Here is a 20,257-nt window from a genome sequence, read left to right on the forward strand (position 1 = left end):
ATTAGATTTTACCCAAGTGTAAAAAAGAAATCTGGTGCTAACTCTTTGTTTCTGAAAAACAAAATGGTTCAAAAACACCGGCTTACTGAAAAGTCTTTATTACAACAATGGAACAAAAAAGGAAAATATTACAACAATGGAACAAAAAAGGAAAATATTCATGCACGTACATAAGAAGAATGTGCTGCATCTTCAGCAGGCGAGGAAGGCCATCCCATTTCTCCAATAAGCACTCTGAGAGAGGGGGGGAGAGATTTGTTGTAAACTACTCCCTCTATCAACAAACTTAAAACACTGGGGGAATACAAAGAGGTTTCTGGTAGAAATACTAACTTTCTACCAGCGAACTAGACTGCTGAAACATCTTATTTGTTTTCCCCATCTCTTACAGTGTGATCACACTTATTTCAGCCTAGGAATGATTTTAACCAATAACTTTCATATGATGTGAGTATTGTATTGAGAGACTTGTAAATACTCCAAACCAATCCATGAAATATGGAATGTTGTAGTGTGCCTCTGCCAAAATGTGAAAGCCTGATCAAAGTCATTTACAGTGTTGACATATTTTGTGTGTGTACATACTGTGTGTCTGTAGTTGTATCTTCTAATAGCCTCTCTGATGTGACAGGGCTGGATGGCTCCACTGGGAGGTTCCACTATAGCCGGACAACTCTGAAACAAATACTGTATTGATAACGATTACGAAATACTATACTATGACTTTTTTTCAACATACTATACTATGACTTTTTCACATTTTTTGACATACTGTACTATGATTTTTTTCTGACTATTTTCGACATTCTATACTATGACTTTTTGATGACTTTTCGACATACTATGCGTTTTTTTGACATACTATGACTTTATGACTTTCTTAAGTCTACGTACGTCATAAGAAAAGGCATAGTATAATATGTCATGAAAATGTCCTAGTTGCAGAAGATAATTGGTTCCATATTTGGATCACAACAGTCTACAACATCCTTACATACTTGGAGAGAACATGAAGAATGTAATTAGATCCTTAATGACACCCAAAATTATGAGCTATAACTTGTCTATAGCACAACAATGTTGAAGAAGATGTAGGGTAATAAATGTAGACCATTCCCATGTATTTGGCTTTGTCCTTGCTTTGTTAAGAGAAGACCAATATCTGCTGAAAATCTTGTAAGAAGGCCATTACGAAGTCAGAGCCACCAACTCAAGATGGATGGCTGAAACATTGGGTTTTATATATACATATTATTAATTATAATAAGCAATGTTGAGAGAAATGGACGATGTCAACGACAACATAAGAGAATGAACCACAAGAATAAATGGGTTTTGTGAAAAAAGGGCAATCCAGATCATGTCATGTTCTTTTTTCCTCTCTTTTGTGTGTATGTGATATTTCTGTAATGGAAAAGCAATAAAGAAGAAAGTATATAAAGAATGTCATAGTACAGTATGCCATAAGAAAATTCATGAAGATCATTGTATAGTATGTCATAAAAATCATGAAAAAGTCATAGTATAGTATGTCGGGAAAGAATTCATAGTATCTCGAAAAATGTATAAAACATCATACTATAGTATGTTTAAAACAATTATAAAAAGTCATAGTATAGTATGTCGAAAAAATGAATAGCATAATATGTGGAAAAAATTCATAGTATAGTATGTCGGAAGAATTCATAAAAAGTCATAGTATAGAAGTCGAAAAAAGCATAGTATAGTATGTCGAAGAAATTGTTTACAAAGTCCTAGTGTAGTATGTTTAAAAAAACTATAATGAAGTCATAGTATAGTATGTCTAAAAAAGTCATACTATAGTATGTTTACATTTGTTTTATAAAAAGTCATAGATTAGTATGTCGAAAAAAACTATATTATATACACACTATATTATGTTTTAAAAAATTATTAAAGGTCATAGAATAGTATGTTGAAAAAAGTCAGTATAGTATGTCGAAAAAAGTCATAGTATATGTCAAAAAACGTTATAAAAAGTCATAGTATAGTATGTTAAAAAAGTCATAAAAAAGAAAGTAAAAAAAAAAGGTCATAGAATAGTATTAGGGGTGCAAGATATATCGACTCAATATCGTTATCGCAATATCACGTAGCGCAATATTATATTGAAAGTGTTGCAATAAGTATGCAATATTTAGTTTATTTTGTGGAGCGCTGTGTCCCGTCCGTTGGCTGTGTGGCTTAGTTGTGTTCGATTTAGAACCAACTTGAACTGCTATAATGATCATGTTTCATTGGCCAGTTAGCGTGCCACTTGCACATGTTAGTGCACGTCAGCGCACGGGTCTACTACGTGACAAACCCTATGGAGCGTACCACGTGTGTGCATATTTCAACAGAGTGACAGTGTAAGTGAAGAAATAGATAGAGACAACAAAACGAAACGAATCAGAGAAGAGAAAGAAAAGTTGTGTCCTGTTCTCTTTATTTATATATTTTATCCTGTCCAACCAGTAAAACATGTCCTGTTCTGTAGACATGGTCCTTATTTATTTCTTCAGGTTGTACCAGTCAATATGACAGTCAGTTGAAATAACCCTTGTGTTGTAAGAAAACTTGTTTAATTTGTTATGAATCTATTTTGATGCGTTTTCCCGTAACTTTTGTAATTTTACATGTGTTTAAAAATATCGAAATTAATATAGATAAACCAATATTCATAATCGATATCGCAATATCACATTTTGTCAATATCGTGCACCCCTAAATAGTATGTCGCAAAAATTCATCAAAAAGTCATACTATAGTATGTTCACATTTTTTTTAATAAAAAGTCATAGTATGTTGAAAAAAGTCAAGAAAAAGTCATAGTATGTTTTTAAAAAATCATTAAAGGTCGCGTCGAAAGGAGCCAGTTGAGGTGGTTCGGGCATCTGGTAAGGATGCCCCCTGGGCGCCTCCCTAGGGAGGTGTTCCAGGCACGTCCAGCTGGGAGGAGGCCTCGGGGAAGACCCAGGACTAGGTGGAGGGATTATATCTCCAACCTGGCCTGGGAACGCCTCGGGATCCCCCAGTCGGAGCTGGTTAATGTGGCTCGGGAAAGGGAAGTTTGGGGTCCCCTGCTGGAGCTGCTACCCCCGCGACCCGTTACCGGATAAGCGGAAGAAGATGGATGGATGGATTAAAGGTCATAGAATAGTATGTTGAAAAAAGTCATAGTATACTATATCCAAAAAGTCATCAAAAAGTCATAGTATAGTATGTTGAAAAAAGTCATAGTATGTCGAAAAAAATCAAAGTATAGTATGTTGTGAAAAATTCATAAAAAAGGTAATAGAATAGTATGTCGCAAGAAGTCATACTATAGTATATTTACATTTTTTTATAAAAAGTCATAGTATAGTATGTCGAAAAAAGTCATAAAAAAGTTATAGTATGTCGAAAGTCAGAAAAAAGTCATCAAAAAGTCATAGTATAGTATGTCGAAAAAATTCATAGTATAGTATGTTGAAAAAGTCATAAAAAAAGTCATAGTATAGTATGTTAAAAATAGTCATAGTATAGTATGTCGAAAAAAAATCCAAGTATTGTAAAAAAGTCATAGCATAGTAGGTCGAAAAAAGTCATCAGTCATAGTATAGTATGTCGAAAAAATTCATAGTATAGTATGTCCAAAAAGGTCATAGAACAGCATGTTGCAAAAAGTCATAGTATAGTATGTCAAAAAAATTCAATAAAAAAGTCATAGCATAGTATTTCGAAAAAAACTCATCAAAAAGTCATAGTATAGTATGTCGAAAAAGGTAATAGAATAGTATGTCGAAAAACTCAACAAAAAGTCATAGTATAGTATGTCAAAAAAAATCATAAAAAAGTCATAGTATAGTATGTCGAAAAAGGTCGAAGAATAGTATGTCGCAAAAAGTCATAAAAAGTCATACTATAGTATATTTACATTTTTTTTATAAAAAATCATAGTATAGTATGTCGAAAAAATTCAATAAAAAAGTCATAGCATAGTATCTCGAAAAAAACTCATCAAAAAGTCATAGTATAGTATGTCGAAAGTCAGAACAAAGTCATAGTATAGTATGTCGAAAAAATTCATAAAAAAAGTCATAGTATAGTATGTTAAAAATAGTCATAGTATAGTATGTTAAAAATAGTCATAGTATAGTATGTCGAAAAAGGTCGAAGAATAGTATGTCGCAAAAAGTCATACTATAGTATATTTACATTTTTTTATAAAAAGTCATAGTATAGTATGTCGAAAAAAGTCATAAAAAAGTCATAGTATAGTATGTCGAAAAAAGTCATAAAAAAGTCATAGTATAGTATGTCGAGAGTCAGAAAAAAGTCATAGTATAGTATGTTAAAAAAAATCCAAGTATAGTAAAAAAGTCATAGCATAGTAGGTCGAAAAAAGTCATCAAAAAGTCATAGTATAGTATGTCGAAAAAGGTCGAAGAATAGTATGTCGCAAAAAGTCATAAAAAGTCATACTATAGTATATTTACATTTTTTTATAAAAAGTCATAGTATAGTATGTCGAAAAAATTAAATAAAAAAAAGTCATAGCATAGTATTTCGAAAAAAAGTCATCAAAAAGTCATAGTATAGTATGTCGAAAGTCAGAAAAAAGTCATAGTATAGTATGTTAAAAAAAAGTCATAGCATAGTATTTCGAAAAAAAGTCATCAAAAAGTCATAGTATAGTATGTCGAAAGTCATAAAAAAGTCATAGCATAGTAGGTCGAAAAAAGTCATCAAAAAGTCATAGTATAGTATGTCGAAAAAATTCATAGTATAGTATGTTGAAAAAAGTCATCAGTCATAGTATAGTATGTCGAAAAAATTCATAGTATAGTATGTCCAAAAAGGTCATAGAACAGCATGTTGCAAAAAGTCATAGTATAGTATGTCAAAAAAAATCATAAAAAAGTCATAGTATAGTATGTCGAAAAAATTCAATAAAAAAGTCATAGCATAGTATTTCGAAAAAAATCATAAAAAAGTCATAGTATAGTATGTCAAAAAAAATCATAAAAAAGTCATAGTATAGTATGTCGAAAAAGGTCGAAGAATAGTATGTCGCAAAAAGTCATAAAAAGTCATACTATAGTATATTTACATTTTTTTTATAAAAAATCATAGTATAGTATGTCGAAAAAATTCAATAAAAAAAAGTCATAGCATAGTATTTCGAAAAAAAGTCATCAAAAAGTCATAGTATAGTATGTCGAAAGTCAGAAAAAAGTCATAGTATAGTATGTCGAAAAAATTCATAGTATAGTATGTCAAAAAAAGTCATCAAAAAGTCATAGCATAATGTCGGAAAAATTCATAGTATAGTATGTCAATAAAATTCATAAAAAAGTCATACTATAGTATATTTACATTTTTTTTTTATAAAAAGTCATAGTATAGTATGTTAAAAAAAGTCAGTATAGTATGTCGAAAAAAGTCATAAAAAAGTCATAGTATAGTATTTTGGAAAAATGTATTAAAAAGTCATAGTATAGTAAGTCGAAAAAAGCATAGCATAGTATGTCAAAGAAATACAATTAATAATTAAAAAGTCGTATTATAGTACGTTTAAAAAAATCATGATGAAGTCTTAGTATAGTATGTCGAAAAAAGTCATAAAAAAGTCATACTATAGTATGTTTTAAAACATCATTAAGAGGTCATAGTATAGTATGTCGAAAAAAATCAAAGTATAGTATGTCGGAAAAAAGTCATAAAAAAAGTCATAGTATAGTATGTAGAAAAAAAGTGATAAAAAGTCATAGTATAGTATGTCGAAAAAGTCATCAAAAAGTTATAGCATAGTATGTGGAAAAAATTCATAGTATAGTATGTCAATAAAATTCATAAAAAAGTCATAGTATAGTATATTGAAAAAGTCAGTATAGTATGTCGAAAAAAGTCTTAAAAAAGTCAGAGTATAGTATTTTGGAAAAATTCATAAAAAGTCATAGCATAGTATGTTTTAAAAAAAATCATTAAAATGTCACAGTATAGTATGTCGGAAAAATTAATTTAAAAAAAGTCATAACATAGTATGTCGAAATAATTAATTAAAAAAGTCATAGTATAGTATTTCCAAAAAAGTCATAAAAATTATAGTATAGTATGTCAAAAGAGTTTATTAAAAGTCATAGTATAGTATGTCGAAAAAATTCAAAGTATAGTATGTTGAATTTTTTTTTTATTGAAATTTATTGAACATTTCTGGTACACTATATTTTAGACTCAGACACTGTGTATAACAAAACAGAAACGCTTAAGAGGGTTGCAGATCAAACACACCTTTTTGCGTTTCCTCTGTCTCCCTCGGCCGTCCAGACTGCCGTTACCCTGTGGGAGGGATTTTGATGAGTGGGAGGAGCTAGGCGTGGAAGGGGGAGTGGCTTCAGGTGAGTCTGGATCCTTCTTTACCTGGAAAGATGGAAGACACATGTTATTTACTTACTTAAAACATAACTGTAGTACTCCAGTTTAGGTGATAACATTTGTGAGAATGTGAGAGTGACATTAGTGTGTGTCATACCTCAGTGTGTGTGTTGTAGTGGATGTAGCTGGCAGAAATAACACGACCGACGGGATTTGTTTTCGCAGTCATTTCTTGCTTTACCAACAGAGACAAATCCACAATCTGAACAAGGAGAATGACAGAACCACTTTATAACACTGGGAGGTTTTTCACTACACGTAGAAAGTTAATAAAGACATTAACAGGATATGTGCGACGTCATGGTTCAACATGTTACCTGGGCAACAGTCTCATAGGCCAGGTATGACAAGATCTCCATGGAGATGCTGTTGGGTTTCAGCTCTAAACTGCTGCAGTCTAGCCAGTCCCGAAACTTTGACGCCTTCTTAGCTGGAAGGCCACACACACACACACACACACACACACACACACACACACACACACACACACACACACACACACACACACACAGAATTTGCTTTGTGTAGTTTTGGCACTATTTTGAAATGCTTAACTAAAATAAAACTACCCTATTGATTTTCATCATCGGGTCATGTTTAAGAGACACATTTCTTATTATATATTTTTATCTTGACATGTGATATCTCATAATACAGTAAGTTCATTGGGTTTTGTACTGAAACAAATAGTCGATTAATCAATTAGCCATGGGACGGAACAATTTTGATAATGGATTTTTTTTTAAAGTCAATGAGCAAATAAAAAAGACAAATGTTTGTCAGTTACAGCTTGTCTAATGTGAGTATTTGTTGCTTTACTCAGTTTTATATTATTGGAAACTGAATATATTTGTGTTTTGGACTGCTGATTCGATAACGAAAGTAATTTGAAGACGATTTGGGCATTTTTTCCTCTTCAAACGTCTTTCATTTTAAAAACTAAACAATCAGGTAATCAACAGATAATAAAAAAAGGCTCGACATTCAGTATTTGTACTCCTGTGTGCCTGTTCTGCTACAAGGAACATTACTTGAGATGGTTTTTGATTGGTTCCTTGAATGATCTGCACCGGAAACTAATCGTATAATTGTAATTAATGACAATAATATTTGGTAATTATAGGCAGTTAGGACAGGCCTACTCCTATCTATGGGGCAAAGCCTAGCTCTACAAACAATATCTCTTTGGCTTTATTAACTTCCTAAATCTAGGATCATTAGAGAGAAACTTACCAAAGCTGAGCTGTCTACTCTCACAGAACTCAGAGTACTGAGTCTGGTCCATAGTTCGAGTCTGACGCTCCAAACGCTGAAGATACAGAGACACAACAATTAATAATTAAAATCATCATCATCATCAATCCCAAAAATGAGTTAAATGTACTGTTGTCTACAGTCAAATTAGTGCTGCCAGTGTGTCATGGCTGAAGACATCATGATAACCTCTGACCTCCATCCGCTCCTGTTTGACTGGATCTACTTCGTGTCGCTCAGCCAATGACAGGAGCTCGCCAGTCTGATCCATCCACACCAGAAAATCCTGGGCCAATCGCTGCCTCCGCTGGGTACCGCCGGCAATACCCGATTTGTCTGCAAACACACACGACACAAAAATAAAATAAAAGCCAAGTTTATTTGAATCTGATATTTGGTTCTCAAACATGTATTTGAAACCAGATGTGCTGTAAAACAAAGTAATCAGAGGTCAGGTTGCAGTTTGACAACATAATGAATCAACATAATGAATTAAAACACAAATCTTAGCAATACGGGGGAAATGAATATTGTTTCAAGGCTGTAAAAGCAGTAAACTGTATGTTCATCTGATTATCAAGCTGTTCTTCCAATAAAGGCTCACAACAACATCTCATTTTGTCATCACATTTTGATTGATTAATCCAACATCAGCTGCCGTGGATGTGTATGTGTGAGCGTGCACATACCTGTTTCTTGCAGCGTTTCTTCATCCTCCACAGTTTTGAGTAGTTTGGATTTATAATCTCTAAACTGGAGATATTTTAACAATCTAGCCACCTTCCTCTGGTTAGCAGACAGAAAAAGAGAGAGAAAGTGAAGAACAGAATAAGAAAGATAATATTATATATATATATATATATATATATATATATATAAATACACACTCAAATATATGGGACATAGTACAAAAATGATATGCAGACAATAACCCAAACCAGTAAGAAATAAGCAGAGATAGTGATTTGAATTTGGTAGAGATTTGTAGTTGTTTCATTAGTGAGAGAACTACATATAGATAATTCATATCATATTAATAATTAATTAATTAATTAAGGAGGAGGATTAGCGAGGTCCACCTTTTAGTTTTTTTCCCCCTTGCATTTAGTTTTCTTATTTCTTATCGTTATCTTTTGGGTGTTCTTGCCTTGGGCCGCCCCCAGTGCTTTAGGAGGGAGCCAGTTTATTGTGAGTAGGGTTGGGTACTCAAACGGTTCTGATGTAAACGGTAGTAACTAGACCGAATAAGAACGAAAATTTCGGTTCCTCATTTCGGAGCCTGACTTTTTTTTTTTTTTCAGAAGCATCGCTGCACGGGAGGCTACGTTACCGTTAGCTAGTAGCTGGATTAAAGACAATGGTTAAAATGCTGACAGCTTACATTAAGCGGTGTAAAGTGTGACTGTATTTCCCTGTAGAGGATTCCAACACCGGGACGTAACAGTCCGCAGCTGCCGTTGTTGGAAAAACAACACAGACGGTGCGTTCACTTGAAACTCGCCAGCCTTGTGGTGCATTCAAAGTTATTGGAAAATACCCTTTTCCAATCTGGTGCTTGTTTTTGTCGTTTAGCAGCAATTTACTGTTGAAATAAGTCATTGTTATAAGTTATTGTCATTACATTATAAATCAATCATTTAATTTTGACCATATGGCCTTAGCAATAAACAAGCCATTCTTTAATGTCGCCAACTGTTGTTTTGTGCTCCTTTTTTATATTTTATATTATATACCCAACCCTAATTGTGAGTGGGTTATTATATTGTTGTTGGGTTTCTTTTCTTTCTAATTGTAGTTGAAAGGACCCAGCCCTCACCTAGTCGCCCCATGCTAGTCTGGTTTAAGTCTGGTTTTTTTTTTATTCAATAAGAATCCTTCATGATATAATGTTTTGTGTATTTTATGTGCTGTTTCAGTGTGTGTGGGTCTTGTTTACCTTGTCCCTCCTCATCAGGAACAGGATGTCCTCCGGTGAAATGACCCTCGACCCACGAAGAGACGCCCCCTCGCAGGCCTGATGCAGCTGATAAATAAACCAATCACTTTAATTAGCATTATTGCACATAACTTACACTCCTTTTCATAACAAAGTATCTCCACACTGTAGTATTGCTACTTTTACTTAAGTAAAAGATCGGAGAAACTTCTTCCACCGTTATGCCTATGTACAAGTGTACTGTATTTGCGTTACCATAGTAATGAGCTGCGTGTGCACAATATCCTCCACCAGAGCTGCAGTCTCGTGCAGAGGCCTGCGGGCGTCTCCCAGAGCAAACCTGAAGCACAAAGACACAAAATATTAATCACAGTGACGTTTCAAGTGAATCCTCTGAAACAGTGAAATGCATTTAGACTGCCGGTGTTGATGAGCTGCTAATTGTTACAAGTCGAAGCTTAGTAACAATTTTAAAAGCGTTTATATAAAAATTGTTTGACTTTGTTTCGGGAGCATCTGAGAGATCACTTGTCAATTTAGTGGTTCAGCAGTATTGGGAAAGATTAAGCTTATTCTAAATTCTCAATTCTTTTCTAATCAAGCTGCCGTTTCTGTTTCTGCTGCCAAAATGTGAAACTGCATTAGCAGCAACATATAACAGCTTCATGGAGTTGGCAGGATGATCTTGTATTATGTTGTACCAAACAATAAAGTTGATGCAGACATTTATTTCATTTATTGATATGTAAATATCATACATTATTTAATTATTTAACTCATAAAATGCTGACTAAATTAGCACTTTACAGCTATAAACTGAGTAATTGTTATTAATGCACTTAAGTTAAATATAGCTAGGTATTATTAAACATCAATAATTTTGTGGTACCAACTGAAATGTGTCTGTAGCACTAAGTACCAAGAACTACATGCAAGCTGGATTTAAATGCTTGTACAGAGTTGTGCTGGTGTTTACATTTTCTTGAACTGAACAGTTTCTGATTCAAAACTAAATTCTGACAATTTTAGACTGAATTTCGACTACTTGTGTTTATACAACAATTCAGATTTATGAAAATTGTTAAATGAAAAACACGGTTTTGTAGAAAAATATGGCATCTGCACTGGGGATGCGCGATATTGACAAAATGTGATATTGCGATATCGATTATGAATATTGCGATATCAATATTACTTCTGATATTGTTAAACATATGTAAAATTACAAAAGTTACGGGAAAATGCATCAAAATAGTGAACACTGAGACTTTTGTACGGCTCTGTAGTGCGGCTGGACCACAGGTCAGTCATGGATTAAAAATATTCAATATTTCCGACTCCAAACTCTGCCTCATGCCTCTAGATGTGGGCAGTGGTGGAGGAAGTACTGAATCTCAGTACTTATGTAAGTAAAAGTACAAATAACCAGACACATATTTACTTTAGTAAAAGTAGAAGTACCACAATGGCAACCCTACTTAAGTAAAAGTACCTGATTTTAAATGTACTTTAAGTATTAAAAGTAAAAGTACTTGCATAACGATTTATTCTCTTAATGTCTATATTCTAATAATTAAAAAAAAAAAAAAACAGTAGGCCTATGGGCTGTGGCATTTTAATTAAGTTATTTTTAGGTTAATTTAATTGTGCTTACCATCTTTGGCCCAGTTTACATTAGAGGTGTGAATCTTCACTGATCTCCCGATTCGATTACGATTATCATGTCTGCGATTCAATTCGATATCTCGATGCATCACGATGCGTACAATACATTTTTCTATTAAAGCCATATAGGATATTTAATTCATAGCTTTTCAAGCTTCAAAAACAAAACATTCTGCAGTGCTCTAATACTAAATAAATTGGATACATAAAACTACAGCACTGAGCACATGGCACTTCCTGAATGTGCAAAACATAACAGAATATGTAAACAGAAAGGTTGTTAGGCCTACATTAAATTGTAAACAGAAATAATCGATTATGGCCAGGTCGATTATCGATGCAGCATCGTCCATGTCCACGATTCGATGCATCGATTATTTGATTAATTTCAACACCTCTAGTTTACATTCTGACTTACAATTCTGGTTATCTATCAGGGTGATCTGCATGAAGCTCGACTTTGCATTATTTCCCATGGGACAGTGAATGCTGCACACATTTATTTAGCGAGAACACACAGGCTTGGACAACAAGTATGTGGCTTCACAGCTGAGGGGGACCGGGAGCGTTTTTAAGATATACGGGTTGTATATTAACCCTATGTGAACGGATGCTTCACATATGACCAAGCAGAGTATCGGGAGCAGCAGCAGTAACAGGAGCAACGGTAGTACCGGGAGCGGTACGCGCCTGGCCAATAAATGCTATTGAAGGGCGGGTCTTGGTGTGGCCATAGTGGGATTCGTAATATCGCGAGTGGCACCAGTAGCTGGACGGCCGCTGCTGAAGGCTTCCCTGCGGACTGCAAACGTGTGACGGTCAGGAAGACGTTTTGGCAGGGGGAAAAACTGATCAGAAAATGTAACGGAACGTTGTAGAAATGTAGTGGAGTAGAAAGTATAGATAATTGCTGCAAAATGTAACAAAGTAAAAGTCAAAACTATGCACTATTGATTCACAAACACACACACTGAGGTCGACAGGCCACACACGCACGCACACACACACACACACACACACACACACACACGCACGCACACACACACTCTCTCTCTCTCCCTTTACACACACCACAATTTGGCCAAACCTCAATTTGCATCCAAAGAAGCCACTTCCATGATGGCAGTCTAAACTAAACCCACATCCTGAAGCTCTTTCCTTCTCTCATTGTTTCTCTTTCCCTCCGTCTCTCTGTCACCAACACCAGACAGCCCTCCTTGTGGTCTCTCCGCTCCCCCCCCTTATCTGCGCTGTGATTGGCTGTTTGCTGCTGTCAACCACGCAGGTGAGACACACTGGATTTGGTTTGGGGTTGTGGGCAGGAGGGCCTCAGGCTGAGCGTTGGTTTTAGGTTTTGGGGTTTAGTTGGGTTTCAGCCTCTCTGACCACCGCCACCATCTCTCTGCAGCCACACACACATAACACCAGGTGAGTACCCCCAAAACACACACTCACACACACTAATGAGAGGCCACATCACGTATTTTACTTCTTTTGAAAAACCCACAGAAAGAGCAAGAATTTGTGACAAAAAAAAATAATTCCATGTGGTTTGTGGAAAAGTTGTCTTTGTCCTTTGTTTTAATTTAACTTGTATATTTAGAAGATTAATTTTCTCCTGTGATCAAATGTTTTGAAGAAGACAACTGTGCCAACTGATTTCAGGAAATAAATAGTACTTATTCTTTTGTTAAACTATACAATATGTTTAGTCCTTCTTCTACTGCAAAGTAGGGCTGCAACTAATGATTATGTTTTACTATTGATTCATCTGAAAATTATTTACTTGATAAATTGATTTAGTGTTTTTCCATAAAATGTCAGAGAATTTACTGGAGAATGAACCAGGTCATATTAGCTATTTTGCCTAAAAATGTCAGAATAGATTATCCAATTTGTTGATAATAATGTAAATTTTTTTGAATAGCTGATTCGTTTTATGTTGATCGACTTAGCGATAAATCGAAAAATCGTTTCAGCTCTACTGCAAAGACAGTTTAGGTCAAATGAGGCCATTCATTTCAGCTACACTTCATGTTAAACGCCTTTATTGTGTACTTGCTGCATTTAGTCCGTTAATAAGTCCATTAGGGGTTTTGAAATTAATCATTGCATCGATGCATTGCGATGCGGACCTGGACGATTCTGCATCGATTCACTGACAGACCATAATGGATTATTGCCTGCTGATGTTACTTGTTTGATTTTCTGGTTGCTGTTTTTTAGTTTTTGCCTTTTGTCTGTTGTCTGCTGTGTTCAGACTCCGCTACATTCAGGAAGTGTCTTTTTTTAAGAGCAGATACAACAAAAAGGGGAGTTCATATATATCTGACCGCTTGAATTTGTCGATGAAAACCATGTGTAGCAATCTATAATAATACTGAGGAGGCATATCAAATGGATATCGAATCGATCCATACTTTTTGGAGTCTTAACTAGATTGTAATGTTGTGAACTGAAAGTCTAGTGACGAATCGATATCTTAAATGTGCACTGATCGTTACTAAGGGATGATGTTATTGTGATATTTCTTTCACCTGCCTGTGAGCCATTTCTATGTGATTTGACATACCTTAACAGTGCCATCAAAATGACGGGTTGTGGACTGTTTAAAGACATCTGTGTTTCAGTTTCTATCAGGTAGTTTATCATTAGCGAAACACTTCCTCTGTCTTTTGTTAAACAGGTTTCGATGGCTTCAAACAGTCTGTTCAGCAGCAGCCCAATGCTGTACTGGGGTGAGTCTGTGTGTGTGTGTGTGTGTGTGTGTGTGTGTGTGTGTGTGTGTGTGTGTGTGTGTGTGTGTGTGTGTGCGTGTGTGTGTGTGTGTGTGTGTCTTACATCATGCTTTGTAGCTCTGGGATGAAATTGGTCCTGGAAGCTGGACGGTCTTTAGAACTGGAGGCTGCTGAGCCAGCCATGGGACTGCTCATAACCACAGCCACCTGATGACATGAACAGAACAAAGAAACAAAGCTGCATTACACTATGAAACTAAATTAAAGGTTTAAACATTTCAGCGGCGTCCGTTGGTGACGCCCCTTTGGAAATGAGCTGTTAATGAACCTTCCCCAGACCCACTCTCAGTTACAACTGAGAAGGGTCTGGTGTCAACCAGGATACAATTCTGGAGAAACGTTGTTGAAATTTGAACTCAACAGCCAGACACCTCTCCTGTCACTTCTCCTTCAGAACGTTAGCATGTGCCAGATTTACCATCCCACTCACTCCCACTGCCTTTCTCTTTAAGGCAGTTACACACCAACCAGACGGCCGACCCTCGGCAGAAAAGGCAGTTGGACTGATCAGTCTCCCCGAGTTGGTCAAAAAAGTGCCTCGGAACACACCAAAGCGACGAGAAGCAATGCGTCTCCATAACAGCAGGTGGCGCTAATCTGTATTGTCGCCCAAAAAATGAAAACCGGCAGCTGATTGGACGAACGCGTCATGGCGGCTTGTTCAGAATAAGATCTCATATTGTACTAAAATAGTTCACTGTTTCTGAAATCATTTTAAGCGAGAAATAGGCTATACAGTTGCTGAATCTGTCTTCATTTCAGATTGACAAAGGTCAGTTTAAAAGATTTTCATCAGATTTTGAGAGACTCATTCCGCTCGACATTTCCGGGTGAGTCCCGACTGCCCTGTCTCCGACTGAGCATGTCAGGTCGGCCAAAATAAAGGCCAACAGCTCCTCTGACGGACGACGGCACGGAACACACCGAACAGACTCGAGTCACCGACCTCGCCAGACTGTCCAACGGCCGATTATCGGCCTGGTGTGTAGCTGCCTTTAAAACACCCATGGCCTTTCCCCTGTCCTGTGCACAAGCACGAACGGAATAGCATTGTGTGGCTCGGTCCGACTCTGACCCACTTTTTTGGTTTCCCATGTACAGAGACAGGGCTGTGTACCGAATTATTGTTCAATGCACACACATAACGGACAGCAGACCGTGAGGAGATATTCACTGAATTTAACAAAGTAACAAGTGTATTGGATTAGAATTGCAGGCTCCACCTTTAACTAAAAAAGCATTACAGCTCACCCTCACACAACATGTATCACATATATGCTGCACTTCCAGACACATTTCTGTAAAACTAACCAGATAGCATGTGTTGTATATCAGTAAGTTTAATTATTTTCCCAGCAGCACAACTGATAATAAAAAGGCTGCCCGACTATTTCAGTCTGTAAACCTGTCAACAATGATCCTGATGCTATAGCTGCATCATTATGTAGTTTATCGTAAGAAACGTAGGTGTTGCTTTACTCAAAGTGTCTCAGTCTCACATCTTCTCTTGCTTTGACAACACCTGATTTCCACACAGGAGATCTTTAAATCTTAAACTAGACAGATTCTGTAAATTCTGATTCAGCCAGTCTTTCTTGCCAGATTAAAGTAGATTGCTGAATGCATACTGACTCTCTGCGATTTCAAACACACCCAGCACTTTATTATTTACTGTATTGATGTTTTTAAATCACACACACTGATGATGTGTACCTGCTCTTTGTTCCCTTCAATTGTTTTTTAGAGTTTTTTTGGATTTTTTAAATTCTGTGTTTTGTGAAGCCAAAGACAAGGTTTCACAAAATGTTGTTCCAAATTAACCAACAACCATTCTTGGTTATGACGAAGCTATGCGCTCAACTGCCGGTTTATAAGATACACCCTTGCTAAAAGTAATGCAGTCTAATACAAGAGTCCTGCTCTAAATCCTTCCTTGATGAAGGTTATAATGTTCAAACTGTTTTTAAGAGGTGTTGATTCTGTTGATTGGTCATTTGGGAGGATGTAGTTAGGGGTGCTGATGAATTGTATTGTATTGTTAAGTGAAAACCATGACATTGCCGGACTAATTTATGTATTAGACTAGCTAGCATTAGTTTTAGCTAGGTTTAACTAATAAACTGACAGCTGAGTGTAGATATAATGAATGACAGTGCTGAAACAAAATTCTGTTGATGAATTATATCACAAAATGGCGCAGCAGCATCCCACCTAAGCAAATTAAACCTGCTCTCCCACACATAGATACAAAAGTCAATGTCAACAAAACTGTCACGGTTGTGAATACAGTCTGTAATGTACACTTTGGCATCATTTAACCGAAACAAAACTAGTCAGCCCTGTAGTACAGAACAGAAGCTGGGCCAATAGCCTAAAATAACAAGATAGCAGAACATATTCGAGGCAAATCAACACAGAGTATTCACACACAGAGGTACAGAGGGGACAGGTGGTGTGACCGCAGGAACTTCCCCTCCCCGGCAGTAAAATCTGAATGATAATACAGCGAAGTTCCCTCCTATTCAAACACTGCGGTGAATTAAACACAATGCAGTGAGAAGAGAAAAAAAAAGGAAAAGCTGACAGAAGGAGAGGAACGGAGAAAGAAAAGGTCCAAAAATTGTTTAAAACTCTCACCAAAATCGTTCAAGAAAGCGTTGGTGCTGCTACTGTTGACGCTTTTCGATTTAATTAATTTTCGGCGCGACTTGATGACGTGAATCGAATTTACGAAGCGCGGCGTTTTGGTAGTTGTAGTTTTCTCCACTTTCTGGCCAAAAACGTCCTTTATCGTCTAATAGTTTCGTTTTGTTTGTTTTTTACTTTGGGAAAATTGTAACACATCCCAATTGAATCATTCCTACTATCACATAAACACAGAATAAAGTACATTAAAAATATTTCTTTTTACTTTAACCAAATTACATCAAGATTTGAGCTGATTTCTTACTTGAACTTAAACTTGGTTTATTTGATTAAAGATTGGGACCCAATAGCTGCAGCACTGATGGTTCACACAACAAATAAACAGGTCTTGCTTGACCTTGGTTGCAGATTATAATGGCTCATGGAAGTTTGTTTGTGTTATACAGAGGCTTTAAACCACAGTGAACGAAAAATACTTAAGACCCTGATTAAAAAAAAAAGTGATATATTTTATAAGTATTTTGGAACGATGAGGAGTTTGGAGCTGACTTGGAAAAGTTGCATATAAAATGTAGGCTGAAAGACATAAGGACTATTACTGCTGCTTGTTTCTCTACCTCTGCTCTCACTGTGCTTTTTAGGAATTTAGGAATTAGTGAACATGGCAATGTTTTTGTATTATAACTGTATGCAGTCTTTGTTGACCACATGAATTTTAATTTCAGAAAAAATCATATTAAAGAAAAAAAAAGGCTAAAACTTCAGTTCTCTTTCTGCTCCATCTCAGATCCTGTGGTGAAGCGCCGGCCAACACCATCACCCACCAACCGCCAACTGGACGACCAGGAGGTAAGGTCCCTCCACCAGCGCAGCACAGCGCCACCCAGGGGCCTGGTGCAGACTGACAGCCCAAACTTCCTCTGCAGCAGCCTGCCGCAGCACTGGAGGTGTAACAAGACCCTGCCGAGAGCATTCACTGTAAGCAATCATCTATCTATCTATCTATCTATCTATCTATCTATCTATCTATCTGTCTGTCTGTCTGTCTGTCTGTCTGTCTTTCTATCTATCTATGTATCTATCTCTGTCTGTCTGTCTGTCTGTCTGTCTGTCTATCTATCTATCTATCTATCTGTCTGTCTGTCTGTCTGTCTGTCTGTCTGTCTATCTATCTATTTATCTATCTCTGTCTGTCTATCTATCTATCTATCTATCTATCTGTCCATTCATATATATGTCCATTCATCTATCTGTCCATCTATCCATCTCTCTCCATCCTCCAGGTAGTTGCCCTGGGCAATGACGTGCCAGATGGCGTGGTGGTCACAGTGATGGCTGGCAACAGTGAAAACAGCAGCGCCGAGCTACGCAACGCCACAGCGACCATGAAGCAAGGCTATGCCTACTTTAATGACCTGCGCTTCATAGGTCGCAGCGGGAGAGGTAGATGGACAGATACTCTACTGATACAATAATTACATGTAACATAAATAAACATGCAGAGGCCTCATTTCAAAGTGAATCAACAGTAGTTATGAGGAATGTAGTCTGGCATGTCAAGCTCTATCACCACAGCGCTGTGGAGTAGGGCTGGGCAATATATCGATATCGACATCAATATGTGAAGCTAGATATCGTCTTAAATTTTGGATATCGTAATATCGTGATATGACATAAGTGTTGTCTTTTCCTGGTTTTAAATGCTACATGACAGTAAAGTGATGTACTTTTCTGAACTTACCAGACTGTTTTAGCTGTTCTATTATTTGCCTTTGCCTGTCATTATATCCACATTATTGATGATTATTTATCTAAACTCTCATTGTGTAAATATTTTGTGAAAGCACCAATACTCAACCCAACAATATCGCCGCAATATCGACATTGATGTATTTGGTCAAAAATATCGTGATATTTGATTTTCTACATATCGCCCAGCTCTACTGTGGAGTAAGGTCTGGCTTCTCCACACATACATTCTGGGATAGGAGAAAAAAAACGCTCTGGGTTGTTTGCATATCTTTAAACCAATCACAATCGTCACACTCGCTAAGCTCTGGACGCAGCGACTGTGGCTCTGCAAAATAGTCTCGGGAAGGAACTTGTTTTGGTGGAACATTTGCACCCCGCAAAAGAAAACGCCACATACAATATTAAATGAATTTAACTGTTCACACAATACAGTAACGTGAGCTATATAAATTAGCTGATACATGGTTAAACATAATTTGCTCTTACCAGTGTATCGCCGTGTGTACTACGTCCATAGCAAATCCCCAATCAGTCCCAAAACGTCCCAGTTAGGGAGTAAATGCCGTAAATATATTCTTTGTAAATCTTTACAATAATTCCCTGAAAGAACCAAGCAGGCCTGCCTCATTGTAAAATCCAAATTTTCTTCAAAACTTGCCATTTTCAGTGTGTAGCTTGCTAGCTCGAAGTTTGTTGTTGAAGCAAAGGAATTTTGAGAACGGCAACACACAGAGAGAGGAAGGTGAGAGACATGCAGCGCGTAGGTCAGGCAATTATCCTGGAAATGTACTTCCGTTGATCCAGACTATAAGGAACAAGTCACATTGGAGGGTCAACACGTTGAAGAAAACATAGTAGCCTATCATCCTCACCTAATCCTCCTTTGATTTCCACCTTTTTTCATTTAAATTCCCTCCCTCACACAGAAATTTAGCATTTTCTTACATTACTTTTGTCTTTCCATCTATGCTGCAATATGAAGGGCTTTGCCTTGTAACTCAGACAATTAAGTTAGAAGGATAAACAGAAAGAAGACAGGATACTTTGTCAATTAGTTATCGATCATAGACTCCCAGTCAAGGATATCTGTATGACACAAAACACAAAGTTTGTCCCAGACAGCTTTGCAGTCAATCTTTACAACATACTGTATGACACCCTCTATCCTTAGATTGAAAAAAAAACCTGAGATAAAACTGACTTCATTTATAATTAAACTGCAATTGTCAACTTAAATTAAGTTTAATACCTCTATAGTTTCCTGTACATGTGTTATTTTTTTCAGGTAAGAGTTTCACAATTTCCATCAATGTGCTGACCTCGCCGCCTCAGATCGCCACCCTACAGAGAGCCATCAAGGTCTCTGTGGATGGACAGCGGCTGCCAAGACGTCAGTACACACTGGAGAAAATAACAACATGTTTTATCCAAAGCTTTCAGTCAGAATTACTCTGACTCTCTCTCTCTCTCTCTCTCTCTCTCTCTCTCTCTCTGTGGACAGGACCGAGGCAGAAGGAGGTGAAGTCAGGAGCGTTCAGGTCACCCACCAGCAGCACTGCATCATCAGGTTTGTTGTATAAATCCTTATTTTTTAAACTAGAAACCAACTATGTTATTGTTAACTTTCACATACAGGTCTGAAAATATGCAGCAGTGTGCAAATGTACAGCGTCTCCACAAAAGTAAAGTTGTATCGAACTGGTGTATTTTTTTTTTTGCATAAAATTGTGCCTAATGTTTTTATCCACAGTAAAGTAACTGTACTTGCACAGCGTACAGTATACTG

At 36.5% G+C, this 20,257-nt stretch overlaps 2 protein-coding genes across 2 annotated transcripts in view; one reads left to right on the forward strand and one right to left on the reverse strand.

The window, feature by feature from the left end:
• Positions 1-126: 126 nt before the first annotated feature.
• On the reverse strand, positions 127-16,812 carry supt3h (SPT3 homolog, SAGA and STAGA complex component). Its single transcript, XM_031316018.2, has 12 exons — positions 16,711-16,812; positions 14,117-14,220; positions 9,866-9,950; positions 9,611-9,697; positions 8,364-8,460; positions 7,871-8,010; positions 7,654-7,729; positions 6,738-6,850; positions 6,518-6,622; positions 6,277-6,405; positions 586-675; positions 127-234 (listed from the first exon to the last, which is right to left on the reverse strand). The coding sequence occupies exons 2-12, from the start codon at positions 14,206-14,208 to the stop codon at positions 193-195; spliced, it is 1,056 nt and encodes a 351-aa protein (XP_031171878.1). The 5' UTR covers positions 14,209-14,220; positions 16,711-16,812; the 3' UTR covers positions 127-192.
• The window catches only part of LOC116061708 (runt-related transcription factor 3-like), a 7,331-nt gene continuing 889 nt past the window's right edge, over positions 13,816-20,257 (forward strand). The window contains exons 1-5 of the mRNA XM_031316019.2: positions 13,816-14,013; positions 17,507-17,697; positions 18,003-18,162; positions 19,757-19,861; positions 19,973-20,038. Of these exons, the coding sequence (XP_031171879.1) occupies positions 13,968-14,013; positions 17,507-17,697; positions 18,003-18,162; positions 19,757-19,861; positions 19,973-20,038 (568 nt within the window). The 5' untranslated portion in view covers positions 13,816-13,967. The remainder of the gene's footprint in view (positions 14,014-17,506; positions 17,698-18,002; positions 18,163-19,756; positions 19,862-19,972; positions 20,039-20,257) is intronic.

This window comes from Sander lucioperca, chromosome 15 (genome assembly GCF_008315115.2).
Source record: "Sander lucioperca isolate FBNREF2018 chromosome 15, SLUC_FBN_1.2, whole genome shotgun sequence".
NCBI classification, from domain to species: Eukaryota; Metazoa; Chordata; class Actinopteri; order Perciformes; family Percidae; genus Sander; species Sander lucioperca.